The 23353-nt window shown below is 29.9% G+C and overlaps 1 protein-coding gene across 1 annotated transcript; it reads left to right on the plus strand.

The window, feature by feature from the left end:
• Positions 1-11826: 11826 nt before the first annotated feature.
• LOC107028587 lies at positions 11827-18888 on the plus strand. The gene is made up of 13 exons (XM_015229711.2): positions 11827-12468; positions 13388-13600; positions 14359-14563; positions 14760-14835; positions 14957-15092; positions 15210-15314; positions 16012-16092; positions 17315-17404; positions 17485-17550; positions 18076-18132; positions 18207-18284; positions 18357-18404; positions 18563-18888. The coding sequence occupies exons 1-13, from the start codon at positions 11920-11922 to the stop codon at positions 18632-18634; spliced, it is 1776 nt and encodes a 591-aa protein (XP_015085197.1). The 5' UTR covers positions 11827-11919; the 3' UTR covers positions 18635-18888.
• Positions 18889-23353: the final 4465 nt, after the last annotated feature.

Below are 23353 nucleotides of genomic sequence, written 5' to 3' on the forward strand. Positions count from 1 at the left end.
AAAATTACATTTAATCATAAATTCTCCTACATAATCATTTTGGACAAATAATCAATATATTTAACTCAAAATCCACTAATCTTCATCGCTTGATGTTATCATTTCATCCTATATACAAGAGTCAAGAAAAATAATAACAAATACATTATTAGTCATAAAATAAATCTCAAAGATAACAAAATAAAATAATTTATCTAGAAGAAATAAAAATATGATGACATATTAGTCTTACTTGCTAATTAAAAGTAATATATGAAATAATATTTGAAAAAATAATGCACCCCAAAGCTTACAAATATTGTAACATTTTTTCCACTAATTCTCAAAGATGAATACAAAATAACAAACAATTTTAGTGTGATTTTATAGTGTTAATGTAACCTTTCACATTAAATAATTAAAAGTTATGAATATAAAAGGTTTAAGAGGTTATGAATATGAAAGGTTTGAGGGTTATGAATATTATTAATACTAATTTAAGAATAAAATTTATATAATTAAAGAGGTATAAGTTTATAAAAAAATAATTGAAAAAAATAAAAAAAAATGTCAAATAAAAGAAAAAAAATAAGAAAAAATGAATGGAGGTCATAGAGAGGTGCCACATCACCTCCTCTATGATCCTCATTTATATATATATATATATAGATTATCTTAATATGTGTGTTATTTTTAAAGTAGACCACTAAATAGAAACAAAGTTTGTAATAAAATTGAAATCAAGATGTGCATTAATAAACGGAAAAGATTTCAAACGTTTTCTTGTATCATTCAAAAAAAACAAATTACTTTATCACGCATTGAACTTTTCATTCATTCATATTCTTGATGTTAATAAATCAATTTTATTTTTCGTTCCATTACAAATATTCAATTTTATTTTATTTACTTTATTTTAGAGTGGTCCATTACGCCTTCCAATGGTGCAATGGATGAGCTTTTTTAAAAAAAATTAAACAGTTCAGATTTGAGTTTTGAATATAAATTTTTCTAAATAGAGAGTATTTTTTTAAAATGAAACATTATACAATATACAAAATTTAAATTAATTGGGCTTCAAAATATTAGACATCTTATGTAAAATCAAAAACTAAAACTAAAAAGACAGAGAGGTCCATTAGTGGGGAGATTGAGTACAAATTTTCCAACCTCACCAAACCCTTTTTCAAGAAAACTCCAAAAGTGAAATTCAAAATAACAATAATTTTATATTATTCTCTTGGTGAATTCTTATAGTACTATATGTTAACAGTAGTATCAAAAAAAAATTTCATGAAACTTATAATGAGGACATTGAGTAAAAAACAAAGACCAACTCCAAAAGGTCTTAGCACCAAATTCCACTAATTTAGACATGTAACAACTCGTTTGGATGGTGATTACTGATTACTTATTGTGTTATCTTTGACTTATGTATTGTTATTTTTTTTTACTTTTTTAGGGAAAAATGGTCTGATTTATCTTTTAATTTTATCATTTAGAGCTGATATACCACTTGTTATAAAAGTGACTCATATATACCTCTATTTATAAACAGATGGCTCACATATATCTTTTTCCTCTAACGGATATGAAAAGACAATAATTTTAATCTAATTTATAATTTTTTTCTAATAATTATAATCCTACATGAGTAAATTTAATCCTCGTCAAACATATTTTTTTTGACTTTTTTTGTTTCAAAGACTAATTTAGAATTATTATTTTGATAATCAAATTTATTTATGTTTCACTACTATTCTTGTAAAATATACTGTAGATGACCAAATTTTTTTTTCGAATAAAAAATTAAATTACAATATAGACGTAAAAAATAGTTTTAAATATTTTTTCTTTACACTAAGGGATGAAAGAAAAAAAATAAGAATAAGAAACTCAAATAATTATGATAAAAGAAGTCAAAAAATAATTTATGTATGAAAAAAATTAAAATATACCTTGAACTTTGATTAGAAGAATCATATATATCCCAAAATAATTTTTAAAAAAATTTAAAAGTAAAATATATAAATTTAAAAGTAATTTTTTCATTTCCGTTAAATGAAGAGTATATGTGAGTTCATTTGTAACGGCAGGAGTATATGTGAGTCGTTTATATAACGGTAAGGGTATGTATGAGTCACTTTCATAACAAGGGGTATATCAACTCCAAATGACAAAGTTGAAGGATATATTAAACATTTTTCCCTTTTTTTTTAAAGAGTTCAATCCTATATGATGTTGATATGCTATCAATATGTTGACAGAGTATCACATAGGATTAAACTCAATTTTATATGATACCAATATGGTATCAATTACCTCTTATTTAGTCATAATTTCTAAAATTTTTTTATCATTTTTATAAATTAAAAATTAAAAATCTCATTTAAATACATCTCTATTCCTTCTCGATACACTCCTTCCATCCAGGAGCGGATTTGGTAAGATCCAAAGCGTGCACAACTCAGTTAGTTAAGTGCACCCGCTCCACGTGAGGTACATGTCTGATCTCGAAGTTCGGATAACTTGCTTTCTTTTGTTATTTTATTTTTCAGAAAATATTTAGTACTTATTATTTTTAGTGAGATTATTTTCAAAAAAAAAATTATTTACAAAAAGTTAAAATATACATATTTGATTTTATATTTTGGAAAAGACGAGATAGTTTGTGAGTTGTGTTAAATATGAGATCTCTTACAAATATTCTGCGTATGCTACTGCTTTCGTATTATTGTTCCTAATTTATGAGTTATATATTTACAGATTTTCTGATGTAACTAAGATTTTATAATTCTACAAAATTTATGTAATTTAAAAAATAATAGAAATAAAAAGTAATTAGTTCTTAATATTATCAAATTTATGTAAATTTTACTAAATTTATTATTTGTAAAAATACTCGATCAGCAAGAATGATAGAAACTTTACAAATGTACCACACATGAAAGCAAGTTTTTACTTTTTACGATCAACCAAATAATTTTGTACACTTAAACTAGCCAACATATGTTTAAACTAACCACTCATAAATCTTTTTTAATATTAATTTTTTTTACCTTTTCAAATTTGACGTTTGCATTTCCAAGCATGTTAACACATACTCCCAATGCACCTTTTTGGTTTACCAAATTGAACACATTGTATACACATAACAATGAATATGTACATGGTTCAATACATGTTACTTCAGTTTATTTAACTATATACTCCCTCTATATATTTGTTACATTACGCTTATCGAAAGTTAATTTGATTAATTTTCAAAGGTAAATTAGATTATATTAATTTGATATTTTAAACAAAAAAGCTAAATATTCTAAAACTATATGAAAAGTACTATAAATTATAACTTTTTCATATTAATATAATGAAAAAATTCATCTTAAAACGTTAGTCAAAGTTTTTATAATTTGACTCTGAAAATAAAAATCACGACAAACAATACCGGATGGAAAGAATATATTGACAAAGCAGAGCTATAATCTAAAAAAGGTAGTTAGATGAACAATTTTTATAGAACTTTTTTTATATTTTAAATATTTATATTTTTTTTTAATCATATTAATTGTTGAACACCCATAGTAAAGAAAAATAGCTTAGTGATTGAAGTTGTTCAAATTTGACTTGTATGCATGGGTTTCGACTTTCGAGCCTACTCTTAGATGTTTTATTTAATTTATTTTAGTTCCCTATTTTAAGTTAAAAAATAATTTTTTTAATTCTGTATTTTAAGTTGAAAAAGAGAACAAAAGTGACGACAATCTTAAACAATAAGATTGTTTGGTTTTAAAAAGTGTAAATGATAAATAAAAAATTGTGAATTTTACAAAAAAATTGTGATTTTTATAAAATACTGTGACTTTTATGAAAAATTATGACTTTTATGAAAAGTTGTGAATTTTATGAAAAATTATGACTTATATGAAAAATTGTGACGTTTTCGAAAGATTGTGATTTTTTCAAAGGTTTGTAACCTTTCCGGTAAGGCACAGGAAAAACGTATTTGAACTGCCGTTTGTTTTCTATAAATTGACAGACTTCCTCTCATTTTAGTATGAACACCCTTCATAAAAATATTTATGATTCTGTCACCGTATATTGAGTACAATTCTTAGCATATATACAAATATGTATGTTGTTATACACGGGTCATACAAAGTGTACACGTATTGTGCATATACTCAATGTATGAGTATAAAATATTTTTTAAAAAAAATACTAAGGTTATAAAATAAAATTTAAAATGGTGTGAATTAACTCAATAAACAAACGCTTTCCGGAAGAATTCTTCGAACAACTTATCGTGAATTAACTCAATAAACAAACCATATAATATTTACTCTATTTGAAAAAACAACTTGAATATATAAGCTTGATGGAGCAAGATATTTAACATCTCTTTCATTTTATATTGTATATGACACTTTTCATTATGGTCTTGCCTATAGGGTAGAAATTCAAAACATAATTAGTTGTCATATATACAACTAATTATGACAAACCAAAGTATCCATAGGCCCAATATCATCATATATACAACTAATTATGACAAACCAAAGTATCCATAGGCCCAATATCATCCGAGTCATGTTGTCAGCTCCCTTTATGAATTATTACTGATATGATCACAAATATATAAAACAATAAAGAAGAAAATAGAAGGGAGAATAGAGAAAACTTCCTATTCCTCTCGAGTCTTGAATGATATTAGGGTTTGAGGTATATTCATATATTTAAATTATAATGCCGAAAAACATCTTTATTTATAAGGGTAAAACTGATTTAGTCTCTAACTAGTCATAAATAGGCACATTCACTATTTAAAAGAATCTTTAGGTTCTTTAATAGATGTCCATTTGAACTTTCTATAATTTGTCTTATCAATATAGATCTAAGATGTTCCAAATAATATAAAGTATTGGAAATAGTAAACTTATGATTTACTATAGAATATGTCTTAGTTGCAGATTTATACTTGCACTAATTCTTGTCCAATATAAGCCAGGAGATAAAGTTAGGAATTTTTCTATAACACATGTTTGCTTAGAGGCTTTCTTGGTAATACCATGTCCACGACAAAATTCTAACCCTTTCCCATGCCTAGCATAGTGCATAGACCTCATTCACTTTAGAGAATGAATTTGTATCTTAATATTTATCAAAGTTCTCACTCCTCATGAATGAAGAAGAATCATCTAAGCATATCAAATTATAATAGCTAAATACCTCATTTCACAGTGCATCATTCAATCACTTATCTTCTTTCAGACATATTATGCACTGCTACCACTTTAGAAAATGGAACAGCTTCAATGTAATAAGTTTCATGTCTAATTTTCTATGAAAACAAATTGTTTGCTTTGAGTCATCATTATATCATCAACGGGGACAGAGCCACCTTGAAGTAAGGGGTTTCATCCGATCCTCCTTCGACGAAAAATTATATTATTTATACATGGTTGAAATAATTTATAATGTATATATAGTAGATGTTGATCCCCCTTCGATTACTTCGTGTGTCTATTGCTACATAATTTGAATCCTTTATTGAAAATCCTGACTCCGCCACTAATCATCAATATGGTTCATTGAGACTCAAAACCCAAAATCTTATTCATATAAAGATGTTTTAGGCCATAAATAGATGAGAATTAAACCCAATATCATATCATCAAGGTGCACTAAGATAAGAGCATGATGTCTTACCCTTTTGGTTCGATTGAATATAAATTCATCGTTTTATTCTCTTGGTGAGATTGGATATGAATCTATCGCCTTATCCTCTTAGCTCGATTGGACATGAATCAATTGTCTTACCTTTTTGATGTAACTGAACATGAATCTATCATCTTACTCTCAACTACTGACATAACATACTAATAAAACAATAAGAGGAAAGTACTAGGGAGAAGAAAAAAGACTTCTTATTTTTCTCGAATGATATCTGGGTTTGAGGTATAGTCATAAGTATGAATTACAATGCAGGAGAACTCCTTTATTTTAGGCAAAAATTGACTTAGTCTACAACTAATATTCCTTACTTTTCTCCAAAAGATTCTACGTAATAGACATTCATTATAACACAATTATGTTTATAACCAAAAAATTATTTTTTAGGGATTAGACAACCTTTATTTTCAACTGATAAGTAGTTAATGTCATGTCTTGATTCGAATGAGGATAGATAGAAAGGTAGAATTTATCGAACGAATTATAGTCAATTATCTAGTATCGTACAATATAATAGGTCTACCTCATTAGATAGATACCTTACACCTAGTACTTTCTTTTTATAAAGGATCTAAGGTAAAATCATTTGTATGCTATGTAGCTAGAAAAGATTTATTTCAAACGATCAAAGTGAACGTGAAATACCCTAGTAACAAGATCACAATGCAAATAAGGGAGAATCTTTGTATATCACAAAAATTATGGAGGACTCACGAGAGAAACTAACATACATGTTAAAGTTATCAAAGTGTTCAAAAGAATCAGTAGATTAATTTAAGTGGTCATAAAATTATAATTATGATGATAAATTGTATGATGAACAATATTCTACTTTTATAGAAGTGTGATTTAGGAATAATATCAACATATTAGTTTTTGGTCTTTAAAATTTAAATTGAGGGCATTTATTACTTTTCAACATATTGTAGTAAAACGTGTGTTGAATCTGAAGTACCAACACATTAATTGTTCACGTTCAATTTTAAAGCTTCTGTTAACCTATTATTCACATATCTCTTTAAAAAAAAGTGACATCAAAGACAAAAAAGAGACCACCAATTTCATCCCCAAAAATATTTCTGAATAAGTAGTGAAGTATGACCTCTTTTTGCCTGTAATTTTTGAGTTTCAATTTCAATTGTGAGAAATTTCAATAGAGAAGGTCAGTGTCGTGGGTAAGATTTTTACAAGGTATTATTCAGTTTTTTTTTTGTCCTTATATTTCTGAGTTTTGTTGTTTTTGATTCTAATATAATAATGGTGGATCGTTGTCTTTAATTTACTTATAGTTACATGTGTAGTTTTCTTTATTCGCTCCATAACTCCTAATTTCAAGAGAAGTAAAAATCAATTTATCTTTTGTTTAATTGATTTGCAAGAATGAATTAGTTTTGCTTGTGGTGATCAATTTTGAAATTTATCGAAAAGAAGAAGCTCTAGGTCGAAAATAAGCTCCTAAAGAACGCATGTTGTTGTTTCATTTTGTAAATTTATAGACAAGCTCAAGAATGGAATTTGGAGATGAATTGGACAATTACAAACGACAAAAGCAAGAGTTTACATGCTGAAGTTTTTAGAATGACATTATCTGCTCTATTCTATATTACAAAAAAGGAAACAGAAAATCTTCTAAACAAATAATAGAAGGTCATAAGTCCTCATTAGATTGTTAATTTAGTCAGAGGAGTTGGTAAAATCAATATTTTCTAGAATGTTACTAGGCATTTGACCATTTTCATTGTGAAACTTAAAGAAAGTATTTTTGATTTTAAAGTGAAAAATAATATTTGAAAAATTGGAGTTATTTTTGACCTTTTGTGAATAATTTGAAGGATATACACAATTTTATATATAAATTGACCCATTTTCATATGTTTTTATCTAGAGCTTTAATTCTCAAAAATAAAGTGAAAAAAGTTAATGGAACTACAACTATAGCTCCATCAAATATCAGTTATACAAATATTGAAGTGATCTTAGGTGTTGAGGAGCAAGACTGCAGATTCATATACACAACAACATCATTCAACATGCTTATATCAATTCAACATTCTTATATCAATTTACAATAGCAATTAGCATGCTTTAGTCTTGGAGATTAACAATAAGTTAGACTAACATAAAATACAAGATTATTTTACGCATGAAATACACAACAATAAAGTAAATATTGGGCTCACAAAATTATCTAGTCGTAATAAATACAAACATCTAAATATATATACAAATCAACATACGTTCAAAATACAATAAATTAGTTAAAGAATTAATACACAATTATTTATATTTGACTAACGAATTTACAATTAGAATAGACGTACACCTAATGGTCTTGCTTGATTATTTATGAAATTTATCAATGCATTCTTTTTTATTTGAATTTCACAAAAACATAGGCAACATGTTAACTTAAATAGGTGTATAGGGACTCGATAAATTGTTATCAACATTATCAACCTTATTAATCAGTTATTAATTCAAGTGGATACTTAATAAATTATTAGTTTATTCATAATCTTAAAATATTTCTCATTGATTTCATTAACATAAGGGTTTCTAATCTTTTTCGCTTCTAGCTTGAAATGAAGATGATCTAGTATGATTCATGAGTAATTTATCAAGATATACAACTATGCTGAATATATTATAAAGATAAACATGTCTGATATGACTTGTATGACACATACTTCTCTGTTTGTAATTTTGAAGTCATAACAATCAAATATGATTTGTGAACAATCCACATGAATATAGCAGAGTGATATTGATTGGGCAATGGACAAAAATCACATCTTTTTAAGGTAAAATTACCATTTGTCTCTTATAAGTTTATAATTACAGAAATTCCTCAAACTGATACAATAATATAAGCGCTGATACATTAATCTGATGCACGATATACATTAATCGTTAAGTAAGATACATTACATTTTATACATGATACACTAATATGATATATGTTTTATACATGATACACTAATCTGATGCGCGAGATACATTAATTTGATGCACTGATACATTAATATGATACACGAAAATGAGGAATTTTGGGGATTTGTAAAATTAATAGGGGATAATGGTAAAAAAAATTTAAAGGTGGGATTTTTGTCATTTTTCCATATTGATTTGTCATGATTTGAGTGTCACAATTTTAAAATGTATTTTTTTCCCTTTAATTTGTTTGTAGCTCTGAAATCATGATAATTTAATATGATTTACGAATAATCTAATCGGACAATTAGATTGAATATAAATGAAGTTATATTGATTTAATAAGACTTAGATGACACATGGTAGGATTGTTGTACCATTTCTATTGTTCAAACTTGAGGGTATTTTAGTTTCAAGTTAAAAATGTCATTTTCACACCAATATCAAAACGAGGGACAATATTTAAATAATAGCCCAAAAATATCCTTTTTGTGAGAATCTTCCATTTTATGAAAATTGACATGTTTTACACTTGCCAAATTCTTCAATTCTTCATCTTACCCCATGACCTCCTCCACTTATATATCTCTTCTGATTTCACATTATCCAAATCCTAAAATGAAAAGAAACCAAAGAACTCCCTTGTGACAACAAGGAATATTAGTTGTAGGATTTCAGACCACTAAAAATATATTTGGCTTTATCAGCATTATCCAAATCCTAAGGAGGAAACTGAAGTACTCTTTGGTGTCAACAAGGGCTATATTTGTTAATTGTTACTAATGTTTTGATAACCAATTCATCCGTTTGGTTTTGTTTGTCCTTTTTCCCCTTTTAATTTATCTTATAAATTTTCTTTATAACTTTTAATTTCATTTTTTTCAAATAATATGTCTAATACTATATAAGATAAAAAAAATTTCTTTAACAAATAAATTGAAAAAAAAATATTTCCTTACTCATTTTATAAATTCTTGCAACAAAAACTTGGAAATAAGTATGAAGTTAGTTCTGAAAGTTTTTAAAAGTGATCTTCAAAAAAAAATTCCTCCTACTTTTTTATATAGTTTCTCAAAATTAATTAAACAAAATGCAATAGTTTCAAAAACACACTTTGAAATATACTTTTTCAAAAATAATTTTTAATAATTATACAAATAAATAATTTTACACAATTTGGATCGTCGGATTCCAAAAAAATAAGTAAACACATTTTATCGAGTCAAATATGAATAAATCGAATCAATTATAAATAATTAGATAAAATTAACACTACCTCAACAAGAATATTTAGCCAAATCATAAACTCAATTTATTATTTAGACCATCGCCAACTCAACACCAAATTTTACACCAAATTCTATATTTGATATTTTCAGCTTCAACTCGCACCAATTTTCACACCAAAATTGGTGTGTGGATAGTGTTACACTATTTATCACACCAATTCATGTTTTGAATATTATAATATTATTTCATCGCACGAACTTTTAATTAAACATTATATAAATTGTGTTCCCTCTTTCCCTATTTAGTTGTCCACTTTAAAAGTGACACACATATTAAGGCACCAATTATTATCATAGGTTAGTTATAATTTTATTGTTAACTTAAAGACTATGCAACTCCCCACTTATAATAAATGTATTTTATGATTCCAAAAAGCATGCATTACAACTTAGTAGTACTAGAAATTTTCTAGAATTAAATAAGGGCATATTACAAAAAAAAATTGTTGTCCTTTCTTAATTTGTTAAAATGGACAAGTAAATAGGGACAAATATAAAAGGAAATATGGACAAGTAAATAGGGACAGAAGGAGTATGTTTTAATTAAATCTCTTGTATATTTAATTATTTTTATGTAATATTTTTATAATATTAATTTTTGATATATAATTTAATTTTTTATAAATTAATATTTCTATATGACTTTTAAAAAAAATTAAATTTATGTTAATTCTACTATAAATTATATAGACTACAATTAACCTTTACAAAAATTAAAAATGCAAACATATAAATTTTTAAATAAATAATACAATATACTTAAACATAACCGAAAATAATAAACATTCAACAAAGTAGTAATTGACATACATCAAAATTGAAATATAAAATACATAGTAATTTTAAAAAGTACAACAAAACATAATAACTTAATAAAATTACAATAATAACTTGATAATATGATACATTCTTTCCGGATTCATCAATACTATTAAAATATGAATTGTGTGGATAAAAAAATGTTGACTTTCCCCCTATTATTTGACTTTGTTTTTGTAGAAAAATTCACAAACATTTGGATTAACAATACCATCCATATTTATTAATAAAATTTTATTTTCTTCTTTAAATTTCAAAGCTTTATGTTTTATTTTAAACTATGTAATGCATTAATAAAGCATTTACAGAAGCACCATACTGATCTTAAAAGTTAAATATTTATGTAAAATTTTAAAATTATTTTTTAATTATGTAATATTTATTTAATTGTATTTCATTAATGATTACACTTTTATTTGTATTATCCATTATTATGTATGTATAATATAATTTATATTATTTAAAAAATTATGGTACATAATAATTTTATATTAAACGATTGTAAAAGATAATAATAGAATTATATATGGTGAGTGTTTTAGAAAAAAATTATTTTATGTAATAAAAAATAATAATATAATAATAAACAGAAACAAAAAGTTTTTTTTTAACGTAAAATTTAGTACAGTAAATTAAAGTTAATTACATCAAATTCGATATTGACACCAAAATTGATGTTTGAATTGGAGATGTCCTTAACCAAACCTTTGACTTATACTAAGGATTTTCATTAAGTACATAAACACAACTTAATCCTATTTATACCATGTAATCCTCCAATAAAGCGGATTTAGATGAACCTCTCGGTTCCTGAACTCGGATCTTACGGGTAACCAAATAGCTCTAAAATAATTTAAAAATAAAAAATAAAATCCGGGTGAAAAATAAGAATCTAAGGAAAAGAGTATCTCTACGTGGCATAACCAGCTTCTAACATTTACTTTTTTTTTTTCGCGGCAGTTTGATCAGATCACTGATTTATTCATATTAAAACATTTATGTGGAGGAAATTTCACACTGTCACTATCAATCATGACTTGGCTTCCCTTCCCAAACTTCATCTTTTTTTTTCTTTTTTCATTTGATTATTCATTTCAAAAACACAAAATTCTTACAATTCAATTCATCACTCTGCAAAACAAAAAAACTAAAATAAAAATAAAATCAAATGAGTGCTGCAACTGCAACATTCACTCCTCATGTTGCATTTAGCAATAATAATCCAATATGGAGAAAACCCAGAAGTTGTACTACAAACTGCAAATACTCTACCGCTTCTTTTGTTACAAGAGCAACTTCTTCTTCGAATTCGGAAACTGATAACGAAAAGAAGAATAAGAGAAAGAAAAAGAAGGTAGTGATTGATAATAAGGAACAAAAAGTAACGGTGGAGGAGAAAGAGCAGGAGCAGGTGCAAGAGTTGCAATCTTCATCAGTTTCTGTTATAAAAAGATTGGATGATGTGAATCCTGTGGGATTAGGAAGGCGTTCACGTCAAGTGTTTGATGAAGTGTGGCGAAAGTTTTCAGGATTAGGGCAAATTTCGAGAACAATTCGTTCTGATGATGAGAGTACTTTGCTTATTAGAGAAGGTGGACCCATGTGTGAATTTGCTATACCTGGTGCTCAGAATACTACTGTGCTTGTTGTTGGTGCTACTAGCCGTGTTGGTAGAATTGTTGTCCGCAAACTTATGCTTAGGGGTTACACTGTCAAGGTCCATTTCTCGATCACTTTTTGCTTTTTGCTATAATTTTATTTCCGTTTTCTTTTAGCAATTGCATATATTGTGGATTCTGGATTATACACATTCAAACTTGGCAAAGTGCACATTTAGACACTTCAATTTATCTCCACATTGTGTTAGTTGAACATTTTTAAACTTACAAAATGATCATCTGAACACCTCCAAAATTTATGTGTCATGTGGTGTCCATGAGTCATAGTGAGGAGGAGTTGGAGTGTTTAGTTGCGATTTGAGGTGTCTAGGTGTGCACTTTATAAGTTAGAATGCTTACTTGCTTACTGAGGCCAAGTTTGAGTATCCCTTTACGTAGCAAGCTAAAACATGATGAGTGAGCATGTATGTCGTTGCCCCCAACTTGTTTGAGAATGTTGTGTAGTTCTGTTATTGTTGTTGTGGTTGCAATTTTTGTGCGTATAGAAAGTTTAATTATAAAGTTTGAGAACGTTGTGTAGTTCTGTTATTGTAGTTGTGGTTGCATTTACTATAGAAAGTTTCATTAAGAGGTTTCTAATTGAGAGTTGAGACACTTGCATTTTGCCCAGTATTTGACTGGAATTTTTAAAATTTTGAAAGAGATTGTATAATAGTGTAGGGTTATGTGTGAGATCTAGAGAATCTCTAGTTTCAGAGAATATTGGAATAGTTAATGAAACGGGCCAAACAGATTGGAAAGAATATAGATAATTCATATAGCTGAATCTGACTAACTTGGGATTAAGATGTAGTTGCTTTTGTGCATAAGAATCAATGGCTTTTGAATCCTAAATCCACCTCTGAGTGGTCCTTTTCCCGTTACCTAAATATTTTTTTTTTCTTTCTTTGGATATCTTTACTTAATATCTAACTGAGATGCTAGTCATCACTTACACTTTGTTTCATTCCCGCACAGGCTCTAGTAAGGAAAGCTGAACCGGAAGTGGTTGACATGCTACCAAGGTCTGTGGAGCTAGTGACAGGCGATGTTGGTGATCCTTCCAGTCTTAAAAATGCAGTGCAGGGTTGCAACAAAATCATCTATTGTGCCACTGCTCGGTCTTCAATCACTGGAGATCTCATCAGAGTTGATCATCAAGGGGTTTACAATCTCACCAAAGCCTTGCAGGTATTTGTTTTCTTTCACTATCTTGTTTTGGTACATTAGTGGCAAAGTTACACCAATTAGTGGGAATGGAAAAGGAATAAAGAAACAGAAAGCCCAAGGATTGGGTTTAATATCTGACAGTAGTTAGGATGACAAAATCTTCCTCTCAAAATGCTACATAAGATGCTTGTACAAATACTGCTAGAACTAGTCAAGCAGCAGTTCATTAACATAGTTTATTGTCATTAGATGCAATCTTTTTTGTATTGCAATATATATTTCGATCCGGTGGATTTGTAAGCTGCCACCAAATAAGATATTTGTCCTTTAATTTGACAAAATATAGACAAGATATCAACATGATATTAGAAAAGGGCAACTCATCATACACTATAGTTGATTTCACACATTTTAACTAAAGTATATTTTTTTATCTGGTAATATTAATATCCATATTGAATTGATCAAATCTAATAAAGAACTTGGTGCTAAATTATGTATTACAATTTTTAACTTTCAGCAAAAAGAACAACATTTGTATTATGACAAGAATTTAAATTTTAGATAACGTCTCTTCTTTGATAGAGATGATAATTGTCTGTTTCTTAGTTAACTGGGCCATTAGCAAAATTATTTTTCAGAAATGCTCTAAATTCCTGCATTTAAGAAAACATATAGACTACAATCTCAGGAACTCTTATCTGTGCATTTCCTAATACTGTCCCTTGTTGAGATGATCAGTGTGTAATCTCTGTATGCATTCTGTTCAAAACATGTAGGACTACAACAATAAACTAGCACAGCAACGAGCTGGAAAGAGTAGCAAAAGCAAGCTTTTAATTGCAAAATTCAAGTCTGAAGATTCATTGAACGGGTGGGAAGTCCGTCAAGGGACATATTTCCAGGATGTGGTTGTTTCTAAGTATGATGGAGGAATGGATGCCAAGTTTGAGTTTACTGAAAGCGGAGAGGCTGTTTTTTCAGGTAACCATGGAAGATGATCCCAGGTCTTGAAAACATGTATGCGTTGTTTGTAAACGTATTTATATGTTCAGGGACTTGTAGTCCCACTTATGATGCTAAGTAAGACAAGTCTAAGGATAGTTGTGAAATACTGAATTTCAAAGATGCAATATTTTGATCCCTGTTTCTAAGTGTTCTTTCTTTTGGCTCATGTAAGGGTATGTCTTCACAAGAGGAGGATATGTTGACTTGTCACGAAAACTCTCACTCCCTTTGGGTTACACTCTTGACAGGTATTTACTGTAAATTTCAATTTTTCCTTTTATTCTTTGCTCATACATGATGCTATTTTTTCAGTTGTTGATTTATCCTCACTCCATATACTTGTGTCACTATTGAATTTTGTATACTTAGGTATGAGGGTCTAGTATTCTCTGTTGGTGGAAATGGAAGATCTTATGTTGTAATTCTTGAAGCTGGTCCTTCAGCAGATACAACACAAAGCAAATTGTATTTTTCCAGAATTAGCACAAAAGCAGGATTTTGCAGGGTGAGTTTAGATTACAACGTGAAGAAAATTATTGATCTAGTAATGCCTCCATTCTGAATACTACTAGATACTTTATATTTTTATTTAATGTCTTTGCATATGCACTTGTTTTCACAGGTGAGAGTTCCATTTTCTTCATTTCGGCCGGTGAAGCCAGACGATCCCCCATTGGATCCATTCCTTGTGCATACCTTGACCATACGCTTTGAGCCCAGAAGACAGGTCTTCCCTCGACCAAAGCATTGCCTTCCTCATTGTTGCCATTTGACTTCTTTAAAACTTTTACACTATTTCTTCTACTGTTATACTTGACTTACCATATTTTTTGGAACGCCAAAAGTTGATTTATATATAAATCAATTGCTTATACACTTGCGTCCAGTCCACATTATTTAAGTACAGATTCAGGAGCAAAATCTTGAAATGAAATAATAGATCAAGTGGACCAGGCTTGACGAATACACACGGATAATTGAGGAGTCATTTTCTTAATTCTTTTTTGCATATCTGGGGAACATACTATTTTTATTGCTAGTGTTTGCACTTCATGTTTCCTCTTTTTTCTCCTATTTATACGAACTAAAAATATTACCTACTTCATTTCCACTATATACTGGCAAAGAATGGACCATCTGTTGGCAGATTGTTTCTTCCTGCTTTCAACCCCCCACCCCAATCTCCACCAGCCACGAAGTAAACAATCTATATTCTTTTTTGAAGTATTTGACCAATTATGCTACGAAAGAAGAGCTATTTCCACTAGAAGGTCCAAGACTCATAACAAAATTAGTAGTCCTACCTGCAAAAGCCCTGTCACAGGATAGATGACCTGAATCCTTGAAAGATTTCAAAGTAGAATATTACTGTTTTTGTGTGCTAGTTGCTGATACTTGACATGGTTATTTGCTAATTGCTACAGAGGCCAATTGAAGGACCTACAGGGACGAACCAAGATCTGAGAAGCTTTCAGCTAATTATGGAATATATTAAGGCTTTGCCTGTAAGTTCAATTGACTGTTTGTGCAACAGCATTATATGAGACCTTTGTTTCTTCAAGTTTTTGCTTGTGGTCTGCATATAATAGTCATAATCTATGAGAAGTCAGGAATTTGACTGGTAATTGTTTTAGAATCTTCAACATAATTTTTAGTCTAGAGTGTTTCTGGTAGAACTCCTTTCTACTTTCAGATGTGTGTGTGTGTATATATATATATATATATATATATATATATATATATATATTAACATCTGTTGGCCGCAAAAGTTTGGAGTTCTGTCAATTTGGTTCAACGTGTAAAATGTGCTAGTTCTTTGATAAAATTAAATGCAAGTAATTTTATCCAAGAATGTCCTAAATTGGTTGTGTGAATACTCGTTATCTCCTTATATATTTTTGATCAATCCTCAATTAATGGGCTAGATTTCGGGGTTGAATTAGGCCCAATGTTCATTCTTCTCAACTTAAGGTCCTGCTGATCCATCGCATACGGTTGATGCAAAGATAACCAAAGACATAGGTAGATTGATAGAGTGAGCAAGAAAGGAAGAGTTCAATTCCTGCAACCCTCCTTCACATGAAAATTGATTACTTTTTCTTTATAGCTTATACATGTTTGATGATGTGCTGTGTTTCTGAGACTAATGTCATTGTTAAGTCCTAAAGAAAGATGACTCACATCTAGTGGAATCTAATGTGATTGGAATATAAAGTCAGATTTCTTGTTCATATGGTTATATTTATTGTTCATATGGGGTGCTTTTTGTTTTTCCTCCATACCAAACACACCCTAAGAGGAAATATAATGTGCAGTTCTACTCTTTTTTTATTTGAATCTTAAGACGACAACTGTGCCAAATCAATGAACATCAAACAAAACCTATTCACTCCAATTCAAACTGATAGACAAATCAGTGTTTTTCTTATGACTGGTTTCATTAGATAGGCAGATTGTGATAGGTTGTAAATCAGCATGGTTTTAGGCGTTTGTGTATTGAAACACTGACTGCAAATTTTAGGCGACTTTTGGTCGAATGCAATTTATAGATCTCTGTGGTGTTCAGAAACAAGTCAAAACTTGTACAAAAAAAAGTCGTGTTTATGGTCGATGCTATTACTTCTTTTCATCAGTCATTTTTAAAATGATGATTTGGTTGAAAATTAGTTTGATAAAAGAATTATGTTGGACAATATACTTATTGCCAGATTATTGTAAATTTTGCAGACTGGACAAGAAACTGACTTCGTCTTGGTATCATGTACGGGGTCAGGAATAGAGCCTACCAGACGGGAGCAAGTTTTGCGAGCAAAGAGGGTGAGGTCTTCTTCAGACTCTTCCTTCACGTATTCTTCTAGGATTAAAACTGAATCCCTGATTATTTTTAATTTTTGTAGGCTGGTGAAGATTCATTAAGAAGGTCCGGCCTTGGATACACAATAATTCGCCCAGGACCCTTGATGGTAAATATGTTTTCCATTGCTCATATGTTGGTCTTTCAGCTGGAAATATTGAGTATAGTTAAGTTCTGGTTAACTTTAGGACGGCCTCGAACAATAAGTCCTATTCGAGTCAGCTTTTGCTTTCCTTAGAATTAGGTATTCCTATAGGCAAATATAATTGTAAATCAGCATGCTTTGTGATAGCTTGTATTTGGACGTTGAGCGGGAGAGCAAGAAGTTCTTTCCTTGGAACCATATGTTGGCGGTAAGGACTTAAGTGGATTTGTAAGAAGGGAACCTTTCAAGTGGTTAAATTTAGTCAGAGTAGGACGGAATTGGTTATCGGCAGTGGTGGCACAGATGTATTTCTATGGGAAGTTCTGCTTAGCAGCTGCAATAATGTGGTTTTCCATTAATCAAAATCCTAAAGGAAGCATGATTTAGCTGCTGTAATATAAACTGATTCACATATTGTTGGAAATAATACCACCCAAAATATTAGATTTTAGCAAAATCTGAAGATTTTCTAATGATTACTTTCTGCAGGAAGAACCAGGTGGGCAACGTGCGCTCATATTTGATCAAGGAAATCGTATCTCTCAGGTAAGAGATCTACTGTACTCATGAGAGTATTGCTGCACTTCCAGATAAGCTCACCTTCATAACCGTAAATGCAGGGAATCAGTTGTGCTGATGTGGCTGACATTTGTGTGAAGGCATTGCACGATTCAACAGCCAGAAACAAGAGCTTTGATGTGAGTAACACTCTACTTTCTTTTGATGGCAAAGTTTGACAAATTAACTAATTGACCCTATTCTCTGATTAGGTATGTTATGAATATGTCGCTGAGCCTGGGAAGGAGTTGTATGAGTTGGTAAGTCCATTAGTTAACAAATTTTATCAGTTGAATGATCAAAGGCGACTTATTGTACAGCCATTTCCTTCACTTTCTGGATGAACTGGTTGTCAGCAATAGTAGCTAAATTTTTACTTCATTGCTGTTTCTCATTCAGTTTCTTATATAAATTGCAGGTTGCACATTTGCCTGACAAAGCAAACAACTATTTGACACCAGCACTCTCAGTACTGGAGAAAAACACATGATCATTCTCTCAGTTTGTTCGAGTAATCTTGATTCAATCTCTAACAGAAGGTATTGGTGTGAGACTTACCAAGATCTTTTTGACTAAGAGGAATACTTTCTGTCTGTATTTGTTCTCAAATATATGTGTATATATATATATATGGCAATAGTATTTTTTTTAAAAAAATCTATTGAAGGTTATGTATATATTAAAAGCAAGCACATCCTAAAGCTATTTTGTTAAAGATGACTGGAGAAAACTCATTAGTCATTACCAAGTGTGTTTACAATCCAACTGTTTTGTCCTCTTTATCTTCCTCTGAATGGAAGGGAAAAAAAATGTGATACTCCAATGTCTGGGAATGTTGGTGTTAAACAGCTAAAGAAAAATACACAGAACAAGAATAAGAGTTCTTATTAAGCAGAAAGAAGAGATGTTTAAATAGAAGGAAATCTAACAGTAGTAAATAAATGCACTAACTCAAAACTTTTGAATCTTTCTAATAACTAGGAACTAAGTCTACCAACAACTACATGCCTAAAGACTGATAGTAGCCAGAAGTAAAGAACTGACAAAACAGAACAAAACAAGTAGATTTATCGAAATAGTTTGTGCAAGTATCTTAAACACAAAATACAGATAAAGTTGTTCGTATAGAGAGGACAAGACTCCGCAAAATAATAGTGTTGATTCTTAATTACATAATACTAATACCTAATCCTGATTTTAAGTGAGGTGCACCAGTACTAGAAACACAATTTATTTCAAATTATCAAATGAACCCTCGGGATATGACTGGAATCCAGTACACACAAAACACATATCGAATTTGGCTAAAATCGACATTTTAATCTCAATGAAACCATCGGAACACGAATCCGATCTCCTTGACCCAAAATTCGTGAAAGTCACGAGAGACGAACACAACGTGTAAAAGGCTAAATCAAGCTCGAGATTTCTAAAAAATCAAGAAAAATCTCACTTAGGCCTAAAATTATCCCCTCAATATAATGAAACTTTTGAAATTCCAATCCTAGCATGCAAACCATGAGTGTTGACCAAAGTTAATTCAAAGGCTAAAATTTCACAAAGTTCCAACTAAGGATAAATCCTCAAAAAGATTCCAAATCTGAAACTGAAAACTTTCTTAGATCAATTTCCACATACCGAAATCGATGGAAACGAAAAAATTTGTTCTAACACTCGAGACTCCAAAAGACACCGAAAATCATTTTTAACAACTTTAGACTTTTGAAACGAAAAACTTACATAAATCACAACTCTTAACTCAATGTTCAAAACCAATATCTAAATCAAACATAAAAGGCTCACGCTACTAAAAAAAGGCCAAAAAGAGACTTAGAAAAGGACTTCAAAAATAGGTCTATAATAAGAGACCTCATGAGGTCACTATTTGAATTAATATTTTTTTAATTTTTTTTAATTGTAGGAGAGACCTCGTGAGGTCAATTTAATGAATTTATTTTTTCCTATATCTGACTTATTTCAAATTTTTAAATTTTTAATCTAATTCTCATAAAATTAGAGACCTCACGAGGTTTGTACTTGTTAAATTAAAAATAATAAATTAATTTAATTAAAGACTTAAAAAATGAGAGACCTCATGAGGTCTCTTAAACAAAAGAAAACCCTAGCCAAATTTATCTATCTCTTTCTTCCCTCTCTCTTTCTCATCGTTCCTCTCTCTCTCATCGTGCCTCTCTCTCTCTCATCGTTCCTCTCCGCCAGACTTCTCCATCTCCTCTCTCCGCCGTCATCTTCTCCATCTCCAGACGTGCCTCCATCTCCGCCTTCATCTTCTTCTGACGAGAAAGTCAGCCGCCTCCATCTTTGCGCGCCATTTGCAGTCGGGCCTCAGCAAGTAAAGGTCGCGCCGCCTCCATTTCCGCCGGGTCGTGCAGCAGCAGCAGTGGTCGGCGTTCCCAACCCTTTGATTCCATGTGAATTTTTTGAACTAACTAGTTGGTTTTCGTAATTCTAAGTGCTTAAAATAATTAAAAAGTAGCAAGTAGATTGAATGTTATCCAGTTGTATTAGTAATTTAATCATTCCCAATGTGATTATCTTTGAAATTTCTAAAAGAATTTGTGTCAAATAGATATTGAAAAAGTTTTCCAATCAATAATAATTTGTAAAACTAGTTGGCTTTCGTAACTCTTAATAGGGTACATGATTTTCTTTGAAAATAAGTTAGTACATGGGATCAAATACTTGATTTTCACCATTGGAGTTCAAACTCTATTTTCTAGTGTTAAATTTTTTCTTGCTAGGCCACTAAGGAAGCTCAAAATCTAAAAAATTGATACAAGATTATACTACTTCTTTAATTTAATCGAAGTAGGAGATAAGGTATGGTAATTCTAAATTTAATAAAGTTGAAGTACAATTGTTTTCTATAATATGTGTTGTACCCATCTAATATTGATACTTAGCTTTAAATATGTGTTGACACTTAGTTTTAAATTTAGAAATAATTATTTGTTAAGCTTAAGTACCAACACTAGTTGATCTTATTGATGACAAAATTGATTTTCCTTGAAAATCAATTTGTGTCCATCTAGTGTTGACACTTACCTTTAAATTTAGAAATAATATACTGTTTAAGCATAAGTACCAACACTAGTTGATCCTATTAATGACAAAATTGATTTTCTTCGAAAATCAATTTGTATCCATCTAGTGTTGACACTTAGCTTTAAATTTAGAAATAATTATTTGTTAAGCTTAAGAACCAACACTAGTTGATCCTATTGATGACAAAATTGATTTTCTTTGAAAATCAATTTGTGTCCATCTAGTGTTGACACTTAGCTTTAAATTTTAGAAATAATTATTTGTTAAGCATAAGTACCAACACTAGTTGACCCTATTGATGACAAATTTGATTTTTTTTGAATATCAATTTGTGTCCAGCTAGTGTTGACACTTAGCTTTAAATTTTAGAAACAATTATTTGTTAAATTTGTAACTATCGTGTTAGTATTAAGGTAAAACTAAACTAATTAAACTTAGAAATTTGTTAAGTTAAACTTGTTACAATAGTATAAGAAATTAAGTTAAAAATAAACTAGTTAGAATTAGAAAGTTGTTAAGTTGATTAATAAGTTATATTGGTTGAACCGCGAGCTGAAGTGACCTATGTAAGCCTCTAATTTTAAAAAATAATTACTTATTTTCTAAATTTATATTATCATATGATAACATTCAATTTAGAATCGATATCTTCAAGATTTGGAGGATTTACAACAAACTTTGCCGGAAGAAAATCGAGGTATGCCACTTACTCAAGAACAGGATGAGAGAGTTTGGTTAGACTTGACTTGTGGGCCGAGTAGATATGGGTATGCATATGGAATGCCGAATAAAACCTTTCGTGAATTTTCTTCTGAGTTTGAAGGCCTAAATAGTTCAAATCATGATGAATCGATGAAGAAAAATTTGGCTATGGAGAAAAAGATTGTTGAGCTATCTAGCCAAGCCGAAGAATCACGGGGTAGGAAAAGGCGGTTGGAATTACAGTTTGCGGGTCTAAAGACTCAATTCGATGCATTACTTGCTTCAGGAGGGATTCCCCCTTGTTCTGGTGATGTCACTTTCCCTCCTCGACCTCCTCAATCTCAACCTACTCAATAGCCAATGTATGGTCAACAAAAAAATATGACACATGAGTCTAGTAGTGATGAAGAAAGTGATGATTATGTGGCAAACACACTATCACATTAGTGAAGTTTAGACTTGTGATAGATAATCTAAGTTAACTTATGGATACTTTTGTTAACTTTATAATTTTGTGATGAGAATTATTTGTTTTGTGAATACATGATAACATTGCAATGTATTATATAACTTATGGATATCATGATTTTTGTTTAATATATAATTATGTTGAAGTGAGTTGCAATTGAGTTGATAAGAGAATATTTGGTAAATGTATTGCTTCAATTGATTTTTAGAAGCTCTTTGAGCTTTTTTGGGTACTGAATTAAAATGACAGGTGATAAGAAGCCGCAGAAATAATAATTAGCTGCCAGTTTCTTTCCAGAAAAAGAGACCTCAAAAGAGACCTCATAAGGTCTCTTTTTCTGGAAAAAAACTGGCAGCTAATTATTATTTCTGTTGCTTCTTATCAACCTGTCATTTTAATTCAGTACCCAAATCAAGCTCAAAGAGCTTCCAAAAATCAATTGAAGCAATACATTTACTAAATATTCTCTTATCAACTCAATTGCAACTCACTTCAACATAATTATATATCAATCAAAAATCATGATATCCATAAGTTATATAATACATTGCAATGTTATCATATATTCACAAAACAAATAATTCTCATCACAAAATTATAAAGTTAACAAAATTATCCATAAGTTAACTTAGATTATCTATCACAAGTCTAAACTTCACTAATGTGGTAGTGTGTTTGCCACATAATCATCACTTTCTTCATCACTACTAGACTCATGTGTCATATTTCTTTGTTGACCATACATTGGATATTGAGTAGGTTGAGATTGAGGAGGTCGAGGAGGGATAGTGACATCACCAGAACAAGAGGGAATCCCTCCTGAAGCAAGTAATGCATCGAATTGAGCCTTAAGACCCGCAAACTATAATTCCAACCGCCTTTTCCTAGCCCGTGATTCTTCGGCTTGGTTAGATAGCTCAACAATCTTTTTCTCCATAGCCAAATTTTTCTTCATTGATTCATCATGATTTG

The sequence above is a fragment of the Solanum pennellii genome, chromosome 8 (assembly GCF_001406875.1).
Source record: "Solanum pennellii chromosome 8, SPENNV200".
NCBI classification, from domain to species: Eukaryota; Viridiplantae; Streptophyta; class Magnoliopsida; order Solanales; family Solanaceae; genus Solanum; species Solanum pennellii.